General features: G+C 45.2%; 2 protein-coding genes across 7 annotated transcripts; one reads left to right on the forward strand and one right to left on the reverse strand.

Annotated features, from left to right (window-relative positions):
* Nucleotides 1-5745: 5745 nt before the first annotated feature.
* Nucleotides 5746-13287, reverse strand: nol9 (nucleolar protein 9). Of its 3 annotated transcripts, none has more exons than XM_069710895.1 (13): nucleotides 13199-13287; nucleotides 11676-12285; nucleotides 11368-11578; nucleotides 11137-11267; nucleotides 10888-11023; nucleotides 10351-10447; nucleotides 10038-10135; nucleotides 9327-9494; nucleotides 8964-9216; nucleotides 8744-8858; nucleotides 7987-8161; nucleotides 6800-6933; nucleotides 5746-6681 (listed from the first exon to the last, which is right to left on the reverse strand). In XM_069710895.1, the coding sequence occupies exons 2-13, from the start codon at nucleotides 12177-12179 to the stop codon at nucleotides 6562-6564; spliced, it is 2142 nt and encodes a 713-aa protein (XP_069566996.1). In that variant the 5' UTR covers nucleotides 12180-12285; nucleotides 13199-13287; the 3' UTR covers nucleotides 5746-6561. The 3 variants fall into 3 exon arrangements, with proteins under 3 accessions (XP_069566996.1, XP_069566994.1, XP_069566993.1); XM_069710893.1 differs by lacking the exon at nucleotides 13199-13287 and adding an exon at nucleotides 12598-12872; XM_069710892.1 differs by lacking the exon at nucleotides 13199-13287 and adding an exon at nucleotides 12477-12872.
* Nucleotides 13288-20701, forward strand: zbtb48 (zinc finger and BTB domain containing 48). 4 transcript variants are annotated; one of them, XM_069710888.1, is made up of 11 exons: nucleotides 13288-13360; nucleotides 14869-15605; nucleotides 15721-16022; nucleotides 16104-16209; nucleotides 16290-16382; nucleotides 16478-16564; nucleotides 16667-16821; nucleotides 17968-18104; nucleotides 18420-18584; nucleotides 18700-18788; nucleotides 19612-20701. In XM_069710888.1, exons 2-11 carry the CDS (start codon nucleotides 14889-14891, stop codon nucleotides 20050-20052), a joined length of 2292 nt encoding a protein of 763 aa, XP_069566989.1. In that variant the 5' UTR covers nucleotides 13288-13360; nucleotides 14869-14888; the 3' UTR covers nucleotides 20053-20701. The 4 variants fall into 4 exon arrangements, with proteins under 4 accessions (XP_069566989.1, XP_069566991.1, XP_069566992.1 ...); XM_069710889.1 differs by having other exon boundaries at nucleotides 13307-13364; XM_069710890.1 differs by lacking the exon at nucleotides 18700-18788.
* Nucleotides 20702-21130: the final 429 nt, after the last annotated feature.

Here is a 21130-nt window from a genome sequence, read left to right on the forward strand (position 1 = left end):
CGTTAAAGGAACAGTTCCACATTTTCTTGCTGAGGTGAACTCAAAACATCTGTTTAAAAGTGTTTCAAATCTATTTTTCTTTCACATCAACAAGAGGTTACGTCATTCGTATGCTCACGACGCTTTGCTGCATCTTTCGAGTCATTTATCAAATGTTTTGATTTGCGCTCACGAGGTCATTTTAGTGCCAACATTTAAAAAAAAACAATGAACAACTGCTTCAGCACCAAATGTTACTTACATTTGCCTCGGTTGCATAAAAACGATGCCAATTTTCTGGCGTTTTAACTTTAAACTAATAAATTGAGTTGATAAAAAATGGTATAATCCCTTTTTAAAAGTCCAGTGGGTAAACTCATGAAATGCACTTTGGTCAATCTATAAACAAACATGTTATTTATTGTTTCGAGTTTTCTTTTTTTCTTTTTATCCAGCTACACTTATTAACTACATTTTGATCAGCACAGCCAAAATTCAACACATCGCTACTCGTATTTAAGATTTGCTTGAGCTTGTAAATTGAACACAGTTTGACATAATTTGGGTCTAAGACAAGAAATAACTTGCTGGCACATCTATGGGTAAAAAAAAAAGAAGGTTGTTCAATTACCACAAAATAATTGCTTCATCTTTGTTCAAATACAAGACCCTGCTGGGGTTAAATCCACACGCAGGAAGTACCAGCGCAGAAACGATGAGATTGCAAGGAAGGAAGCGCGTTTTTTTGGTTGTTTTTTTTTCCCGTCGGACACGAGGAGGAGGGTCGTTGCACCGGTGCCCCGATCTGTCCCGTCGGTGACGCGTATCGCATTCAACCGGAGGGAAAACCGACTGAAATGATGGTCGGCGGTTGCTGTGGTGCAAGAAAACATGAAGTCTTTCAGTAAAAAACAAAAAACAAAAACAAAGTTCAAGTAAAAAACAAGTAAAAGCTGCAAAAAAAACCCAATTTAAAAACAAAATTAGGATGAGTTACGACATGGCACATGAAACCGGGATAATTATGCTTCGGCAGAGAAACAACCACCCCCCCCCCCAAAAAAAAAAAAAAGCAGAGCAAACGGTGACCTGAAGTGGCACCAGGAAAAGGCAGACATGCAAAACAGGGGAGAAGACAAAGGAAGTGACACTGAAACAATGGAGAGACGTCGCAGAGGAGGAAGTTCAAACTGTAACGGCCAACACCACCCAACGCACTCGTACGCCCAAAAAATGACACCCGGTGGAGTCCGGCTGCAGCGCTGCAGCAGAAACTCTGAACTCTCCCGCGTGTTCCCGCCGAGCTCGGCATCTTTTTCAGATTAACCCCCCCCCCCCCAACCCCCCACCCCCCACAACTCTCCGCTGAGAAAAATAATCCCACCATGAGGTCCGTTTTAGAGGCCTGTTCCAGACCCGATTATCATCGTACAGACGCACTCCGCTTCCATTTCTTTATGACCGCTTTCTGGGCAAAACTCCACCTGCCGAGGAAGATCGTGCGACGCGACGGAAAGCTCCGGAGCGGCTGCTGAACCGAACCTACCGAAGGCGAGAGCCTTTTGCCCGAGGTGAAGACCAACGTCAGCTCGTAAGCCGACGTGGGACGAGAAAGACAAAAACGGAAAATAGGTCATTTACAATTTGAGGCAAACTCCGTCTGAAGACGAAGATCATGCGATACGATGGAAAAGCCCCCAAAGCGGCTACTGTCCCGTCGACCGCTGCCTCCAACGAAAAGACCTCCATTTACTAATATTATGTACAACTAAACTATTGACTGATGAAGGTCAGTCAATATGATCTACTACTCAACAGACTTCTTTTTTTTTCTTTAAGCCGCTGTTCAAGAACAAACTGAAGCCGACGTGGACGAGAAGTCTTCAAATCATAAAGACACTGAACAGCTGTTACACACCAGCGTAAAATATTTAAATTTGTTGGTTTCGCTCAAGCCAAACAAGACACATGAAGTCATTTTTCAGTATTTTTTTTCCAGCTACATTACGAACCAGTGAATCTTAGAGATTAGACGTCAGCCACGTTTCCACAAGCCAATTCAACAGCGTCAGTAATCTGCAAAGACCTGCAGCCAAACTCATATTTGGACATTTGAAAGCGACAATATAAAAAAAACCTGTGTTGAACTGAAACATTCAGCCAGAACCAGACTCTTCCCAACAGATGTGGACGTTTTATTTTTACTTTGGCTTTTTAACGAGCGTAACTTTTTGGTGCTGAGATTTGTAAGCGGGTGTTTTCTTGTTTGTCGGCGGAGGACCCGAGACCAGACGAGACATCTGGTCCCAGATTAGTCCGGTGTGTTTAAGACGGGTTTAGGACTCCGGTGGCCTGGAACACTGAAGGCTTCCAGACTCGACCAATTAAGGCCGCTCAACTTTTAACTTCACCGCACGAACCCACCAAACCTTGCATACATCTTCACACATGGACATGTACAGTCCACCAAAGAGAGAGAGAGGGGGGGGAGATTAGAGCTGCAACAAACAGCCAATTAAGAGCTTTAATCAGAAAAAAACAGTCATCCAGGCCTTTTTTTTTCTTTTTTTTTTTTTAAAAGCTTAATGTTTTGTCTTTTTCAACTTGTGCAATCTGAAAAAAAAAAAAAAAAAGATGCAGTATTTTGGCATGAAAACATCTGGACAGATCTAAGTTATTAGTGAGGGGGACGGGGGGGTGGGGGGGAGACCAGAGGAGTGCAGAAAGCAAAGAATAAAAAAAAACCTGCAGTAAAATTGTATCAGCAGGAGATTTACAAGAGGTAATATCCATCATCTGAGTGTACACTGATGCTTCATCAAGTGGAGAGCTTCAGATCAGAGTGTGCTGTCCTCTGGATTTAACATAAAAGAAAAGAAAAAAAAAAAAAAGAGCCCCAGCTGGAATAATTACTCAGGTGACTTTGCCGAAAATCCAACCATTAAACTTTGATGACTGGAGGAAAAACACACACACAAAAAAAGCAATGACACACAAAAGAGCTGGTGGTGCATAAGACAGACTCACAGTTCAAATATGTAAGAATATGCATGCAGGTGACTGATTTTTTTTTATATCCTCGACATATCCAAAAAGCTGCTGCATTAATATATATATATATATATATATATGTATAAAAAGGGCAATCAATACTGTATGTGACTTCATGAATGTTTGTACTTACTGAGTCGTAGTCTGAGACCGAGCCAGCTCCTCGGCGGCGACTTGTGCAGAACTGAATTCATGGTCCACTTGTTCGGTACCATCTATGCATGCGAGCCTTTTCTTGGAAGAGAGAAAAAAAAAAAAAGAAAAAAAGAAAGAAAGAAAAAGAAAAAGAAAAAGCCCCCGTTTTCCCTGCACACAACACCAGCTCTCCTCGCAGGTTTTGTCCGTCGGTGGGTTCAGGCTCGACGCTGTAACCAGCCACAAATGTTTAGATTTGAAAGTCCTGTCTCGCTCTAAGCCATTTTTTTTTTTTTTTTTAATTAATATTATTGTAATTTTTTTTCCATCCCCACACTGTCGTCCTTAAAAATGAAAAAATAAAAACGCAGTGCTTTTCCCCCCCCCCCACTCAGGCTGTGGGGATCTGCTGCTCGGCGGCGAGCACAATGCTGCAGCTCATATCACGGTGAATGCACCGGGAAGAGAAAAGAAAAGCATCCCCCCCCCCTTCCCTCTCCCCTCCCCTCTCTCTCTCGTCCATGCACACGACGAAAAGTTCCCACCGATGTTGACGGTGCAGAGCCGCAGCTGCAAATGACTTGTTGCTGCCTGCAGCACACATGCAGGAAAGAAATCTTCTCGACGTAAACTGGGGGGGGGGGGGGGGGGGAGTCTGTTGGTGAAGCTCGGTCGTACTGCGGGAATGGGATTTAAAAATAAATAAATAAATTTAAAAAAAAAAAACCCCACTTCTGGGTGTTTAAAGCTGCAGGTCCGAGGTTGGGTTTCCTTCTCGTAACTTCCAGCTGGAGTTGAACGCCCGCCGTCCGCCGCCTCGTCTCGCCGACTTCCCCGATCTACCGTCGGTTCCCTCCTCCATTCATTCAGACAACCTGGATCCCACAAAGACTCAATGCGGTGTCTCTCTCTCTCTCTCTCTCTCTCGCCAGTGGCGCTACGTGGCCGCTAGAGGCGCCAGAGATCACAGCAACGCGTCCATTCAAAGCTGCACGGAAGTCCATTCGCTTTTTGAGTGATTTTAATCCGCAGGACATTCAGATGTGGGATGAGCTCTTTATCCAAAATATTGACTTGTGTTTGTTCCACCTTGAAAAGAAGAGAGAACAGAAAGTAAAATTGGACTCATTATAACACTACCAACCCAACAAAGGAGGCTACTGCCGGGGCCCCAGACCCCCGGGGGGGCCCCCCCTGTATATGCCTGTCAACTGTCAACTAGTCCTATACAAAGATAATTATAGATTTAACTACCACTCAAAAGTGTCAATATACTTTTTAAACATTTGGGGTTGTACCTTCCACAAGTTAGTAAACAAAAACAGGATTTTCTTTTCTTGAGCTAATTTGCAAGCCAAACTCATCTGAATGATTTTGGCTGAAATAATATAAAACTTGATCCTGGATCAGCACAGAATAAGGAATAAGGAAGGAGCAACGTAGCATGTTTTGTGTGTTAAGAGTGTTGAGCTAGTCCTGTTTTTAAAAATGTGCTAAAAATGTGCGGGGGGGAATATGATATTAAATATGCACGTTACACACAGTAAATGATTATTTGTATGTTCGTGTGTTGCAGAGATCTTTTTTTTTTTTTCATGGAAGCTGAAAACTAGTAATTAACTAACATCCGTCTCGTCTTTAGAAATAAGCTTTACTACAAGTAATAGTTTTTTTGCAGGCAGCAGATGAGCAGATATTACATGAGTGAGACAGTTCATGGCTTTATTGCCAACACAAGGCTCACAGCTGCACAACCAAGATTTCTGCATGTTTTTTTTTACTGTTGGCAGATGTCTTTAATACTTAAATCTGATCTGGTTTGATGTTCCAAGCTTTAACCATTGATTCTGCTACATAAAACAACTTTAAACTTCAAATATAGCCCATGTGTCCTCTTAAGGCTGCAAATAACAAATATTTCCCCGAGTCAGCTAACCTGCAAATTGTTTTCTTGACTGACAAATGTGCCAAATGTCAGAAACCCGCCCCCCCACCCCCAAATGATAAATTTATTATCTGGGCAACTGAGAATTTTTTTTTTTGGGGAGGGGGGAAGCAAACTAAACTGTTGTGAACTGGAACAGGTTTCACAGATGTGTTATTGACGGCCTCGTGGCACCTCTACGCTGCTTTTTCACGAGGCCTGTGGGAAAACATCTGACCTGACAAAGCCAAAACAATGACTCTGACAAAATGTGGCTGCGCTGTGTTTGTACGCTCCTCCCTCAATAAAGAAGCGTGCCACGGCGAACAAAGACGAGCGAGGGGGCAAAGAGGGGGTGTTAAAACAGCCCGCTTAACAAATTAACAATTGTTTACGACCGAGGCCTCCTTCAGGTCCTCCGGTCGGATCGCGTAAAAGGTCATTCTGCAGTCACTCCAGAGAGTTCACTCGTTTCTTCAATTAGTTGTTCAGGATTACAGACGGGTGTCCTGACCAGTTTTTTTTTTTTAATTTTTTTTATTGCAGCTTTCTTGCCTTTGAGACTTTTTGCAAGTGATCGTCTGCTGCTGTTCAAAGCAAAAAAAATAAAATAAATCACACCAGAAGCGTCTGCTGCCCCCTAGGGGACACAAATGTTAGGACCTAGAAACAACATCTTTATTTTTTTATTTATTTTTTATCCTTTATATCCCACAAATTGTAAACAAAACCTATTGAATGACCTTTTAAGTGCGGTCACACATTTGTGCCCTTTTAACGAAAACAAGAAAAGTGGAGACAACTTTTTACCGGCTTATGAACACAATACTGACAAAATAGGTATTTTTTCTTTTGTACATCCACCGTCTTTCTTCACTGTGCTGTCGACTGAAAGCGTAAACAATGTTGGCAGTGGACATTTAATCCCTTAATATTACCGTCGAAAAAAAATGTACAAACTAGTCTGATTCGGGGACCGTACCGCCTGCTGTGATAAGATTAGTTTAACAGCCGTTGCCTGATTGAAATCTGCATGAATACGTGACAACATGATGTTGAATATCAGTTAAAACAAGCACCAGAGACACAAATCTAAGTCCGAACAAAAGTTGTTTGTCCGTTTAATATCTGGCAGGTGTTTAGTTTGTGGAATGACGTCAAACAAGAGCTTCAACTACTGAGTATTGTTTTTATGTTTCCGTCCAATGTGTCGGAAAAAAACCCACAGAAAACTCCTTCACGGCGCCACCTAATGGACGCACGAGGAGGACACGGCGAGAACACTCGAGAGTCCGGTGAGAGGGAGTCGGCCAGCTCCGCCTGCAAGAGTCTGAATTGTGAATTAAGAATAAAAAAAAAAAAAAACTGTCCTCCTCCCAGTCCTGCCTGGTTTTCCGGCGAGACGCCGGGCCGAGGAAATGCAAAAAAAAAAAGGGCGACAAAACCGACGCCGCGTTTTGGAAAAACAAATGTCACTGCGTCCCCGTCTGACCGGGCCTCATCAGTCCCTTGAAGACCCGCAGCTTTCCGGCGCCGGTGACGTCAAAACTGTAGTCCGTGGTGACGTACGGCATCTCCCCTTCGAAGCCGGACTGAAGCGAAAGACAAAACACAACCCGTGAGACACAAAGAAAGGAAAAAAAAAAAAAAAAGATAAAAGAGCTGCGGACGGATGTTGCGAAGCACGTCGGCGGCAACGTCGCGTCTGACCTGCGTCGTGACGATGCACGGAGGCAACGAGATCGCTCCCAGCAGGAGGCAGTTGACCTTGCGGAGGACGGAGGGGTCGACGGGCGTCAGCAGGAAGTACAGACCCCGAGCCGCGTCGATACCTCGGAGGACACCTGCGGGGACGTTCACACGGGACATACGCGCCGGTCAGAAACGACGAGAGGCTCGAAAACTTCAGGAGGCCGAACGGACGAAACGAAATTCGCATCGACGCAACTTTTCCAGGGAAGCTCGTCCGCGCGGCAAAGTGTTGGCCGGAGAAATTGCCGACTAAATCACAAACCTATTACTGAATAAATAAATAAATATAGAAGAAAAGAGCAGAACTGGACCTTTGCGGTGACCGTGGGTAACAAATCTGTGACCGGACAGATCAAACAGCTGCAAAGTAACATCTTTAACTACCGTCTGAACTGATCTTTTTAAAGTCCTGTTTTCAGGTAAATAATGATCACAGTTTCTCTGTGCGACATTATCGTTGAGTCTGAATCCATTTGTGAAAGCACAGCAAATTTGTTATCAAACACTGTGCTGACTTTACAACCCGCCACGTTGTCAGAAATATAAGAAGAAAAAAACATAAAGGATATATCTTTGACCCAATAGCCGAGCGATTATCGCGCACATCGCACGTCTGTAACAACTGTGTGGAAAAGGTGTCTTAAATCTGGGAGCGTTTTATACACAGTGATTTGTCTCATTATTTAAGCTTTGAAGGCAGAAATCATAAAAATAAAAAAAATTAAAAAAGAAGTGTTTAAAAGTGTTTTCAGGGACGTTTTCCTCCCTGATCTCCGGTTACACATAAATTTACCTGGATTTAAAAAAAAATTAATATTGTACTTTTATATACTAATGTATATGTATTTGTTTGTGAATAACTATGGGAAAAAAAATGTTGTTTATGCATGACTGTTTTAATACTATATAATAATATTACCTCTGGACTATTTCCTTTTTTTTTTTTTTTTTTACACAATAATCATTTCAGTCTTTTGAACATCATCAAATGTGCTCCTCAGTTTGAGACGACTTTTCCGCATCAATATTTTTTCAACGTATTTGGGTTTTCACAAGTTATCGTTTTTTAAAAAAAAAAAAAAAAAATTAAATTATTTTCACAGAAGTGGACACAAAAACAAAAAGCGGCGGGTCGGTACACGTACCGAATCCCACGCAGGGGCAGATGGGCGGCTGGGCCAGCAGCACCGGACCCCCCCTGCTGGCCACTTTCTCCGCCAGGCAGCAGAGGCCCACCAGGCCGCCGTTGGCGGCGTAGAACGTGTGCGTGGGCGCCACCTCGCAGTGGACCGTGCCGAGAGCCACGGCGGCGTGAGGCACCTGCGGGTCCGAGCGGGAGAAGCGTTATGTTTCCATGCCGACACGAAACAAAACGTCCAAAAAAAAAAGACTTAGTGGGAGGTTTTACGGGAGCTGAGCTCCTGCAGGCTCCAGTTTTATATTTAGGAAACAGACTCGACTCCCCTCTTTTATATCCTCTCCTAACTCACCAAGAAAGCACCCCCCCCTCCTCCTTCCCCTAAAATGAGGCAGTATTTCTTTAAATGTGGGGCAGAAACACGTTATCGTCATGTCTTCTAAAGTGTCATTAAATAAAAAATAAAAATAAAAAAAAGCAATACTGAAAAAAAAAATATTCAATCGAATTTGTGCTGCTATTCAAAACGTTGGTGATTCACAGCCATGAAATGGATTCCAACGTAAGATGAGATGTATTTTTGTTGGGATTTATTTTGTGATTGTTCCGTTTCATTGATTTGGGGAACCGTATAAACACGGTGAGGTCATGTTTGGGGAAGTAGTTCAGTTGTTAACGAGGAGGATTATACAAAATTTAAAAAAAAAAATTAAAAAAATAGAGAACTCCTGTCTGAGCTCATTACAGCAGCGCTGCTCGTGTACCTGGTACGGGGTGAGGCTGTGCAGAGGTCTGACCGGTCCGGGGTCCGGAGACTGCAGCTGACTCAGGTAGGCCAGCAGAGACAGCTCGCGGTGCTCGTTGGTGCGCTGGTGTTTCCTGTCGAACACAACGATACCAAATGACGCCGGTGAATTTTTTTTTTTTTAAAAAGAAAAGAAAAAAAAAAAGCGCCGACTCGGCGGCCGATAGCGGTGAACTCACGCTGTCCCCTGACGCGCCACTCCTTCGAACTCCGACTGCACGCCGAGGTGCGAGTAGCTCCTGGGGGGGCCGTGGCTCTCCGTGAACTCGTCCAGAGCGGTCTGGGCGGGCGGGCGCGTCTGGCAGCCGTGCGCCGTCCTCAGAAACTCCGGCGTGAGGGCGGGACACTGGGCGGCGGCGCCGTGACTGAGCTGGACCACGTGGGTCACGGGGAAGAAGCGGACCATGTCCACCAGCAGCTGGAACCCGAATCCTGCGTGAGACGGCATCGACGGACACACACGGGGTCAGAACAGTGAAATCTGGGCGGGGGGGAGGAGGGAAAAAAGCTCCCTCGCAGACGGGGTAGCAGCCGGAGCTGACCTTTGACCCAGCCCATGGTGTTGATGACGACGGGGGTCTCTCGGTTCTGGGAGCGTCGGCGCCACAGGGACTTGAGAGATTCCAGGTAGCGGTCCAGGTCGGACTCGCAGGACGACTGGCCGTAGTAGATCATGTGCTCCGGGGTGTTCTGGTGTGTGAAAGGAGGACCTGAAATAAAAAAAAATAATAAAAAAAAACGTAATATAAGTGTACTGATCCTTCCTCGTGTTTTAGATACACGTTAAAGGAACAGTTCAAACAGTTTTTGGCAAATATGCTCAAAACTCCTTAATTGAGAAGTCAAAACTAGCCTCATGTCGGTAACAAAATAAATAGATTAATAAAGTAGCTTGTTTAGCTGCGTCCAAAGTCTAAAGCTCAATAATTTACATGCTAAATCCAATTTTTGTTTCATCGCTGCGAAAACCAACGAGTCCGTGTAAAGATATAAAGTCGTGCTGAACTTTTTGGGAAAAGTTTTCCGGCATAAATTTCCTCCACTTTTGATTTGTATACGTAATTTGAACAAAACAAAAGATACGGCGTTCCACTGCGAGTCTTTTTAAAAGGCCGCTGTGGGTAAACTGCGAGGACGCCGTCAACGTTGTGTGATGAACGCGGCGTCGTATGCGAAAAAGAGTGAATTCGCAATTTGACCCAAAAAAACCAAACAAAACAAAACAAAATTCCAAACGAAGGACGGAAACGTACCCAGGAGCGGCTCTCTGACCGTCGACAGACACAGACAGCCGGCCGGCGTGAACTCCGTCTGACCGAGGTCGCCCTCCAAATAGTCGACGCTGGCGGTGCTGCAAGAAAAAAAATAAAATAAAATAAATAAATAAATCAAAATCAGTCAAACAGACGACTCAGATTAACGGTGATGGTCGCCACGGAAACGTTCTACGTCAGCGAACAGAAAACTGGATCGGGAAAAAAAAAAAAAAACAACAACTTTGACGGACGGTCAATAAAAATCTACATTTCTTACGAAAGCCGCGTCGTCGGCCTCGTGAGAACTTACTGATTCAGTAACGTGTTGACGAGGATGCGGATAAATGTCGACTTGCCCACATTCTTGGTCCCGCAAACGAGGATGACGGCACAACTGTCCATGTCTCCTGTCGACCGAACACACGTCTCCGATAAGAATGTGCGTTTGTTTACAAGACGATAAACATACACGTAAACACACAACTGCCTGTTAAGTTCTGCTCTGATGATTCACTCAAACACGCTTTTTTTTTTAATCAATTTTATTTTAATTGGCCCCATCTGACATCTAACGAGCGTTTTAATAAGTTTTATTAAACGCATTTTTATCTTCTTTTTTTTTTTTGTTGGGTCGGAGAGACGGCAGACGGAGCGATAAACTGAGCCCAGAACGAGTCTTTCTTGGACCTTTATTGTCCCCCCGTGACGAGACAACGAAAACATAATAAAACATAATTAAAGCATCATTTGTCCAGTTTGTTCTTGTTTCGTACAGACAACCTCCCCCCCCCCCCCCCCGCCACACACATGTAAAAGTCACGTTTACGTAAAGAGACGCGCGTCGTACCTTTGCAGGCGCTGACCACCGCGTTGAGGGCGTCTCTGCAGCTCGCCGACGTTTTCAGGCCCTCGACGGCGCTCGCCAGAGGAATCATCCCCAAACCGTTGAGCGGCGTGTCGAGAACGGCCGACATGAGTTCGCTCTACGAACATGAAAGATAAGAAAAAAAAAAAAAAAAGAGCTGACTCGGGACTTTTCAAACATACAGCAAAAACCTCGACCGTACCCGACCGCGAGAGACGTCGGCCACCGTACCACGGGAGGGCTGAACAGCTCGCCGAGGTCGGCGAAGCTGGACAGGAAGCGCGTCAGAGGCGTCTCCATGGCTTCCAGCAGGATGACGGAGGAGTTGGACGACACCTTCTTTAGCAACTTCTTACGTGATGCTGCAACAACAACAACAAAAATCACATCCAGAGGGAGTTTTAAAATGACAGAAAGATGCATCTCAGCGGGATCTTTAAAAAAAATCTTTTCGGCGCTCACCTGACGGCAGATACTTCTGGAGGATGTGCGACGCCTCCGTTCGGTCATTCCTGCTGCTGTCGGCGCTCTCCAAGGCCCTGACGGTCAGAGGACAGTGGGACGCCGGGGAGAAGAGCGGGTACGACTGCTGGCCCTCTTCGATGGTGAACCCCATCACCTCCACGCGGCCGTACAGACACGTCAAGAAGCACTTCCCTCGGAAACACAGGGTCTGCGGGGAAGGGGGACGGGACGGACGGGGGACGGACGTGATTAGTCGTAGAAAAGGTAGAGACCGGCGTCCGTCGGGACGACTCCCGGAGCGTTACCTGATCCATCTGCATGACGAGCACGGCGCGGTTCTGTCGATCGTCCCTCTGGGCGCACCGATGCAGGGCGTCCCCGTCCAGCCGGCCCGGCGGGACGACGTCCGCGTCGGCCTCCACGCCGTTCCCGTGGAACGCCCGGGAGTACTCCCTCCAGTCCCGCACCTCCTCCGACTCCTCCGCGTCCGGGGCGAACGTCGAACCCCCGTTGGACCGGGCGTGCGTTTTTTTACACCCGGACTCGGGCGGGACGGCCTTCGGGCGCACGACGGGTTTGGCTTTGCTTTTCAGCCTCTTCACGGAGGGTTTCTTCTTCTTCGCCGCCGCCCGGTGCTCCTTCGCCATCTCGGCCACGACGGGACCGGAGGAGGAGGAGGAGGAAGAGGAGGAGGAGGAAGAGGAGGAGGAGTCGGAGGGAGCGGCGACGGGAGGACGGCACCGTTTGCCCCTCACGTCCTTCCACTTGTGAGATTTGCCTTTCACCTGGCTGTGTTTGCTCACCTTCATGGTCCCGGGATCAGCGACAAGTCATCTGGGACACATAAGAGGGAGGAGCCTGAGGAGGGGGGAGGAGCCTGGGCAAGAGGGAGGGGCCTGATGAAGAGGGAGGAGCCTGAGGAGGAGAGGACGTAAACATCAGAATGAGCTTAAAAACAAATAATACAACATTTACTAAATATACAGATTTATATTAATAATAATAATAATACGTAGCTTAGCAGGAGGAAGCTACGCTATACACGATAAGACGTAAAACGAGCTACCTATATATTTCCCAAACACGTGAGTAATAAATAATTTTACCTTCTAAAGAGTCAAACAATAAAAAAAAACAAAAAAAACAACAACAACACGAATCCTAAAACTTGACTTGAAGTTATAACGGTTAACCGTTATCGTTTGTTAGCATTAGCTGCGAGCTAACCTTATTGCAGCCAGAAAGAGAAAACGTCCAAAACAAAAACAAAAAAAACAAAAAAGCCGGGCTGTAAAAAAGGTCACCCGCTTAACGTTTTTTTTTACTAAGTGGATACGGTTGTTGTTGTTTTTTAAATATAATTTACAGAGTCCGAGGAGCGGGACAGTTGTTGGTGCTAGCTGACATGTGTGCGCCGCAAAACAGACGTCGCGTCTGAGATGGTCGACCAAAACGTTTCCCGGAGTGTTGTTATACACGAGGAAGCGTTTAACAAATTCACGTGTATTTGTTTTAGATTTATGATAATGCTGAAAAAAACAAAAACAAACAAACCTGTAAAAGTAATGTAGCTACAAATACTAAATTCTTCTTTTACATTTTTTTGTTGTTGTTGTGTGCGATTGTAAGATTTAATATCGGACGAGACACACACACACACACACACAAAAAAAAAACTTTCCCGGAGTTCGGTCGCGTAAACAACGTCACTTCCTCTTCCGAGTTGCAGATTTTTTTTTTTTTTTTTTTTTTTTTTTTTTTTTAGGGGCCTAAGAGAAACGAAAACAAGGTGCACGGAGCTAAGTGCTTTGCTGTTTTACAAACCTACCGACATTACGCCCCGGATCCGGTGCAGCTTATCGAGGGACACGCGGGTAAATGAGGACTTTTCACCGGCGGTGCGGATTGCGGGTCTTCGGATGCGGCTGTCTGGAGCGCACCGCGCTAAGGGAGCGTCTTTAAAGATACGTGCTAGGAAATAAACGTCGAGGTGCGTATATCAAATAATATAATTATAATGTAAATATACATAGAACGTATTGAGGCTTTATTTCTTTTTATATATATATATATATATATATATTTAGAAGTGTTAATAATGTAATTATCATCGCAACAAATGCAAATCAAGTACAAATAATGGGGGTTAATTTATTTGAAGTGATGTCGAAATCGCTTCTATTGAACACGTGTTCAAACTCTTTCAAATCAACACTATAAATAGGATCTGTAGCTTCGTGCGTCATCCTGCGAAATGAGCAGGGAATATTAAGTTTGCTTAAGTGAAAGTACTCAAATTTATTCTGCATGTAAACTTCATTACACATAATTTTTTTTTTTTTTTTTTTTTTTTTTTTTAAAGTCCTGCTTTTAAAACTACTGCTTGAGGAACAAATATGCAAATATGATTAAAATCATTGAAAAATGAAAAAGCACTGCAGAAAAATGGCCCCTGCCATTGTAAGAGATATTATATCTGATTATTATTTCTAATGCATTCACGTGCAGGCATCTTTTTTGCTGCTGTAGCTGGTAGGATTAAGTGTTTTAATCAAGGCTGTAAAGAATGATTCACCGTTTTAATTATGGATTAATCTGCTTATTATTTTCTTTTGGATAATTTGGAAAAAAAATTCCTCAGCCTGAACTCAAAGCTGCACCTTCACACTGTGTGTTTTTGTGCCAACCAAAGGTCCAAACCTCTAAATAACTAACGAGAAACATTAATTATTAAAAAAAGAAAAGCGGGTAATAATCACTTTTGAGAAGCTGGAAGCATGAAATGTTTAGTGTTTCGTAATGAAATATGAATGAGAAAAGTTTCAGTTGTTTTAGCTCCACTCAGGCCGATACTGTCTTAAAAATGTGTTACTTGGAAATCCTTATTGGCATTCATCAATATTTTATACAGAAAACATCATTTATTGTTGAATCCAGACTTTCCAATTATTCTTCAGAAACACATCACCGGTTTCTTCTAAATCCTGAGTGTCATTTTTACATTATAAAATGTAGTTTAACACCTATTTTTTCACTGTTTTTTCAAAATTATTATATTATTTTAATGTCGGTATTTCCCTTGATGTGACACCTTCGTAAGTGCAAATGTGTTTTTGATCTCAGCAGCACTCTTGATGTTTCTACCAGCCTAAATAAGTAAGCTCTTACTATATTGTTAATTACAATAATGACTGTTGGAGCTATTAATTTTAGTATTGGAGCTAATAGTGGCATTTACTAATTAAAACCATATATCTATTCATTTTGTTGCTGTTAATAATATAGATGAATTTGTTGACTAGATCATTAATATCACCACTTTAATTAATTTGACTAATTGTTCATGCTTTTATTTTGAAGGCGCTGGGCTGCTTAAGAGCGGTGCCTTGGTGCCTCAGCGGCCGTTTGAATTTGAGCTTTGATTTTGATATTTATTTATTATACAAATCACCACCGCAATGACAGTGTGATGTCTGTCTGCCTGTGTGTCTCTTGCAGCCTGGAAAGAAGTCGGCGGGATGTCCGCAGCTAACCACGCCCAGCGTGTCCTGTCCTCCCTCAACCAGCAGAGGGCGGTAGGCAAGTTCTGCGACGCGATGCTGAACGTGGGGGACGGCGCGGTCTACCTGGCGCATCGCAACATCCTCGCGTGCTTCAGCGAACTCTTCCAGCAGCCCAACATGCCCACGGCGACCTGCATGGAGTTCTGCCTGCAGGGCTGCCCCAACGACGGCCTGGAGTTGCTCCTCAACTTCGTCTACACCGGAGAGCTGAAGCTGGATCCCGACAACCTGGAGCAGGTGCAGCAGGCGGCGACCAGCCTGAGCGTGCCGGAGGCGCTCGCGCTCTGCCAGCGGTTCAGGGACGCCTCGGTGGAACCGGCGCCTTTCAAGCGCAAAAGAGGCCGACCGAAAAAGTCGGACGCAACCGCAGTCAAAGAGGATAACTTGTGTACGGGCGCCGCAAAAGAGGAGTCCGGCTTCGATGCTGCGAGAGGTAGTTTAATTACAGCCGCCGCCGCCACGACCACCAGGACCACCAGGACCACCAGGACCACCACGCGCTCAGGTCGGGTCGTGAAGGGCCCCAAGAGACTGGTGACAGTTGACGAGAGTCCCACAACCGACAGCAAGAGGGCGCCGAATATCCCCACGGAGAAAGACGGCGGCGATGTTGTTGTGGAGAACCGAAACGTAGAACATCCGGGTGGTGAAACGGAAGCAGAAAACATGAACGTAAGCCTGAAAAAGTTAGCCCGGACGCTTCGGTTTTTCTTGGGATTGCGTTTTTAAAGATGAATCCGGTGGTCATTATCGCACTCGTGTCTGTGTTTTTGTTTTCGTTTCGCAGGCGACGGAGCTGCAGATCGACATGAACGACGGCAAAGTTAGCCGGGCGGCCGCAGACGAGGAATTGGACGATGACGACTTTGAGGGACTCCCCGAAGACACGGACGAAGAGTACGTCCCCGTCGCCGAGCCCGCGTCCTCGGGCGCGTCCACGTCGACGGCGCAGAAGCGAAAAGCCCAGAACAAAACAAACAAGAACAAGAACGGCGAAGCCGGCGAGGAAGACTCCAGGAAGGACTCGGTTCAGTGTCCCATCTGCGACAAGTCCTTCAAGAGCAAATACTACCTGAAGGTCCACAACAGGTACAAAGACTCGCCAGCTTTTCAAGGAATTTTCTGTTAAAAGATCAGTCGCTGATGTTTTTTTTTTTTCCCCCCCCGCAGGCGTCATACGGGCGAGCGGCCCTTCGGTTGCCTGAAATGTGAGAAGAGGTACTTCAGGAAGGAGAATCTTTTAATCCACGAGATCAGAGACTGCTCCAAAGTGCTGGTGAGAGAGGAAGAGTACCGATCTCTTTAAGATGATGAAGAAACATCCGTGTTTTATTTGATTTTAATTTTTTTTCCCAGAGCTACACCTGCACGACGTGCTCCTCGACGTTTAACGCCAAAGAAGAGCTGCGTTTGCATGTCGTCTCCCACACGGGAGAGATGCCCCACAAGGTACGGCCTTAAACCGGAAAAGAAAAGAATTGTTTTCAAAAACATGTTTACATTTTCAACTCACGAGGTCTTTTTTTTTTTTTTTTTTTCCTCAGTGTTCAACTTGTCCTGAACAGTTTATGTACAAGAAGAACCTGACAATTCACATGATGAAGGCCCACGGTTATCCCAAACCGCACGCAGTAAGTCTCTACGGCGGATTAAACTTCCAATATATCAGATTGTAGCTTCAAATTTTTGTAAACAAAAAAAAAAAAACTAAAACCGACGTTTCGTCTTTTAAGTGTCCGCAGTGCCCCAAAACCTTCCTGACCCGGACGGAGCTGCGGGTGCACGAAGCGGCCAAACATCGAGGCGAGAAGCCGTTCGTGTGTGAGGAGTGCGGCCATCGGGCGTCGAGTCGAAACGGCCTGCAGATGCACATCAAAGCTATTCACAGGTAGAGGGGCGTGTTTTCTGTTGTTGTTGTTTTTTTTTTCATTATTTAATTTTAATCAGACTGCAGATGAAGAGGGCAACTTTTTTTTTTTTTTTTTTTTTTTTTCCAGTGGGCCATCCCGACTTAAATCAAATGTTAATTAAACCATTAAAACTTATAGAGCTGAATTAAACTGAATTAATTTGGTAGACGTGACAGATTCCTTCACAGCGGGAATTTGAACTTTTTCGTAGAAAATGTTGACTTATTTTTTTTGTTTTTTACAGCTCTATGTGTCAATCTGGTTTCCTCTGCTGCGTGGAGCAAAATCAAACCCAACAAAATGAGCAAAATTCTGAATTCTGTGACCAAAACTAAGAAAAATCCATGAAAGCAAATTTGTTTGCAAACCAAATAATTTGTATTCTCAATTCATAGATTTTTACTGACACACTTGACTTTTGATTGAAGTGCGAGAAATTTGCTCTCAAAACAGTTTTTTCTTTTGTTTTTTTTTGTGCTTGCTTGATAAAGACACATAACTACCTTCATAAGCTTAAAATGAAAATATGACTCGCATAAAACAATTCAAAACTTTTAAGTTAGCCTACATCTTGTCAGAGGTCATGCAGAGGTCACTGATAGATATGGACTCGAGGCAGATTAGTTTTACAATAATAAATATTTTATATCTACCATGAGAGTACATGCCCGCATCAGTAAATGAGGAAAAAAAAAAAATTGTTTTATAATGAACGTGTTTTTGTGTTCCTTGAACATCGTGATACTTTCTTTGTGATGACAAAATATTTAGAAGTTCGGTTTTGGTATTTTGTTTTCGTTTAATTTAGTATTCATCCAAACTAGCCTCACTAGTTCATTTTAGTTCAATTTAAAAGGTGAACAGCGCCCTCTGTTGGACTCTAGTTTAAATAGCAGCACAGACTAATTGTATTTCACCGCAAATATGTATGAACATATTCCTGCCTGTTTTTGATTTTTTTTTTTTTTGGGGGGGGGGGGGGGTTATTTTGTTTTCCTTTGAGGACGTACTTTGCCCGTGTTTCAGACTAGAAGGACCTGATAATTGTTGAAAAGACGCCTTTCAAATACCGTTTCGTTAAAAACGGTCACCGTGACGCGAGTTTGTTTTTCGCTCTGCCTCAGAAACGAGCGCCCCTTCGTATGCACCTTGTGCGGCCACGCCTTCTCCCAGAAGAACAACCTCAACATGCATCTGCGTATCCACAGCGGCGAGAGACCTTACCAGTGTCACCTGTGCGGAAAAACCTTCAGGACTCAAGGTAAACGGCTCGCCGGCTTCCTTCTGCAGGAGGCCAAGTCACTGCGAGAGGCGACGGCCTGCTCGTCCAAGCCAAGTCAAATCTGAGCGCACGTCATACACATCTTCTTTTTTTTTTTTAATTTTTAGATTCACTGTGACTTACACTTTCCAAATATGTCATTACCTTCAAGTTTCCATCGCAAATAAACATCCATAAATCCACCTGGAACTCAGAAATAAAGACGCTCGTTACTGCTTCGGAACCGAATTCATCACCTTTTCTGACCAACACTTGCTTTCCGTCACCGCGACCTTGTGTTTCTGCATCTCTCAGCCAGTCTGGACAAACACCACCGGACGCACACCGGCGAGCGTCCCTTCAGCTGCGACGTCTGCGAGCAGCGCTTCACGGAGAAAGGCGCCCTCGTCCGCCACAAGGCCAGCAAGCACGAGGAGGGCCGTCCGCACTGCTGCCACATATGTGGCAAAACATTCAAAGGTCAGATCCAGCATAAACACCAGCGGACTTATTTTTACCCCGTGCTTTGTGTCTTTGAGAGATCAAAAAAAAAGAAAACGCCCGTGAAGAAAGACTTTTCTGTTTGCTTCCCCAGCGAGGGAGCAGCTTCGTGTCCACCTGCGTCGCCATAAAGGAATGAGGAAGTTCGAGTGCGTCGACTGCGGCTACAAGTTCACTCGACAGGTCGGTTCGAACTTTTACAGTTTCCTGAAACCCGGTGCGGATGAATGTCGGCCTGATCCGACTCTGAATTGTTTCAGACACGTGAGGGTTTTAGTTTTAACAGCAACAATAACAACAGAACACGTACGACCCGCGCGTGACCCGGTCAAAACCAGTAGCAGCGGTCTGCCGGTTGTTTGCTTGGTTGATATATAAAAACACACACACACACACAAAAAAAGAGAAAATTTAAAAGCTTGGAATATTTTCTGAAGTCAGAATCTTCCAGTATCTTATTTTTCCTGATCAAGCCGTCCAAAATCAAAACTTTTTTTTTTTTTTTGTAAAGAAAGCTGAAGTAGAAGAGGACGGTTTGAGTCTTACTGACCTCGCACTTCCCCAGGACACTTCCACTGGTTCACGCCCCCCAGCTTGGACTCGAACCCGCGCCCCTCCCGGCCTCCTAAAGGAGGGATTGCCTCCTAAAATAATGTTCCAAGTTTTGGGTCCTGCTCCCCGGGGACCTGGCATTAAGACGCGTCTCGAGTTGACACTTGTGATCGGCTCTCGTCAGGACGGGTTGTTAATTCCAGGTGGAAACGGAGTCTTGTTTTGTAAATCCGACGGGCCCAAAACAAAAGAATATTACATTTCTCTCTACAAAACACCAAAAAAAAAGAGAAGCTATGAGGAGCTGTTTATCATTTTCTCACAAATTTGCCCAAACAATTTGTCATTAATAATAAAAATAAATAAATAAAAATGTGTCTTATTGGCTGTTTCTGCTCGAGTCGAACACCAACCCGTGTTTTGTATCCACACCCGTCCCGTTTCCCTCCTCCAGGCCCACCTGCGACGTCACGTTCAAATCCACAAGCGCACCGAGAACTACAACCCGCGGCAGCGGAAGCTGAGGAACGTCATCGTGCAGGACGTGGACGGGAGCCCGTCGGACAACGAAGCGACCAAAGCGGCGGAGGGCTCGCCGGCCGCCGACGGGCCGGGCTACGTCCCGGAGGAGGCGGACGTCGCCGGGCGGCCGGACCCGTCGGCGGTCCTCGCCCCCGGCTGCATCGTGCGGGTGGTGATCGAGTCGAGCGACGCGGCGGCGACGGAGGAGGCGGCGGCGGCGGCGTCCGACCGGAGCCTCGGACACGCGGCGGAGGCGGCGGAGGGCTTCTCGGCGCCCGACGCGCTGCGGCGGACGCAGCTGGTCGGCGAGGCGTTCGAGGCCACGACGGACGCGGAGGGAACGGCGGAGAATTTATCGGAGGGTAAAACCTGAGGGAGCGAAAAGGCCCGAGACTTCCTCCGGATCAGCAAATGAAGCGCACGCTTGTGAAAGACTGTAAAACGATACGTTTTTGGGCTCGTTTGAAAAAAAAAAAAAAAAAAAAAAAAAAAAAAAAAGCCACATTTTTTTAACGCCGTGCCTCCGGCGGCCGGAGCCGAGCGCCGCGTTTTGTTACCGGAAGGGATTAAAAACAATTGGAAACAGCTCGGCCACAAATTCTACTTCAGTGAAGTGTTTGATTGGTCATAAAAAGGCGTTTTCCCCGCTTTTGTCTCTTTGTTGTAAAATGTAAATAAGGGCGATAATTCACGGTCGAGCTCACCGATCGCACAAATGCACCTAAAAAAAAAAAAAAAAGTAGCTCACGAAGGCAGCGGAGAAGACGACTAAAAATGGAGGTCGAATATTTGTACAACATCTGCTTTGCAAGTGTTTAAAAGGATAAATCTAATTTATTTTCGAACTGGTGTATTTCTTATTGATCTGTTGGAATGTGGCTCGTGCGTAGAGATTTGGGGGGAAAACGACGAGTCGCGTCGGGACGAAAAGCACGAGCTCCCAGCAGCATTTTTTTTTTATACGAATCATTTTAAACATTTGTCTTCAGTCAGACTGAAAGTAAACACAGGAAGAAAAGAAAGAAAGAAAAAAAAAAGCCAGCTGGAATTATCATTTTCCAATCTGCAGCGGGGATCTCTTATCTGGGGAAACTTCGTCAGCTGAGCTCCCGCACGTCCGTTTGTTTACAAGTGAGCTTTTGATTAACATTTCCATGCCGGAGATGATGTTTCTCCCTCAAATCAACGTGAAGGTCCAAAAAACGACTCGTGTAAAATAAATCACGTCTTTTGGAAAGCTGCAGGAAGCTCGCGCTCCCGATTAAACGCCGTTTCGGGCGACTCCTTTGTCATAATTTCTTTGAATCTTTGCAAGGTTTATGTGAACTCAAAAGAAGAATTAATGCACTGGTGGTTTTGCGGCAGCTACCGCCCGTCGTTTCTAATAAATATTTGTCGCCGACAGCCAATCAGATGTGACGGATCAGAATAAACTCTCTCCGACCCGGTTC

This window comes from Brachyistius frenatus, unplaced genomic scaffold (genome assembly GCF_029030835.1).
Source record: "Brachyistius frenatus isolate BFR_SWC_R1_liver_20210118 unplaced genomic scaffold, ASM2903083v1 Contig_95, whole genome shotgun sequence".
Taxonomy (NCBI): domain Eukaryota; kingdom Metazoa; phylum Chordata; class Actinopteri; family Embiotocidae; genus Brachyistius; species Brachyistius frenatus.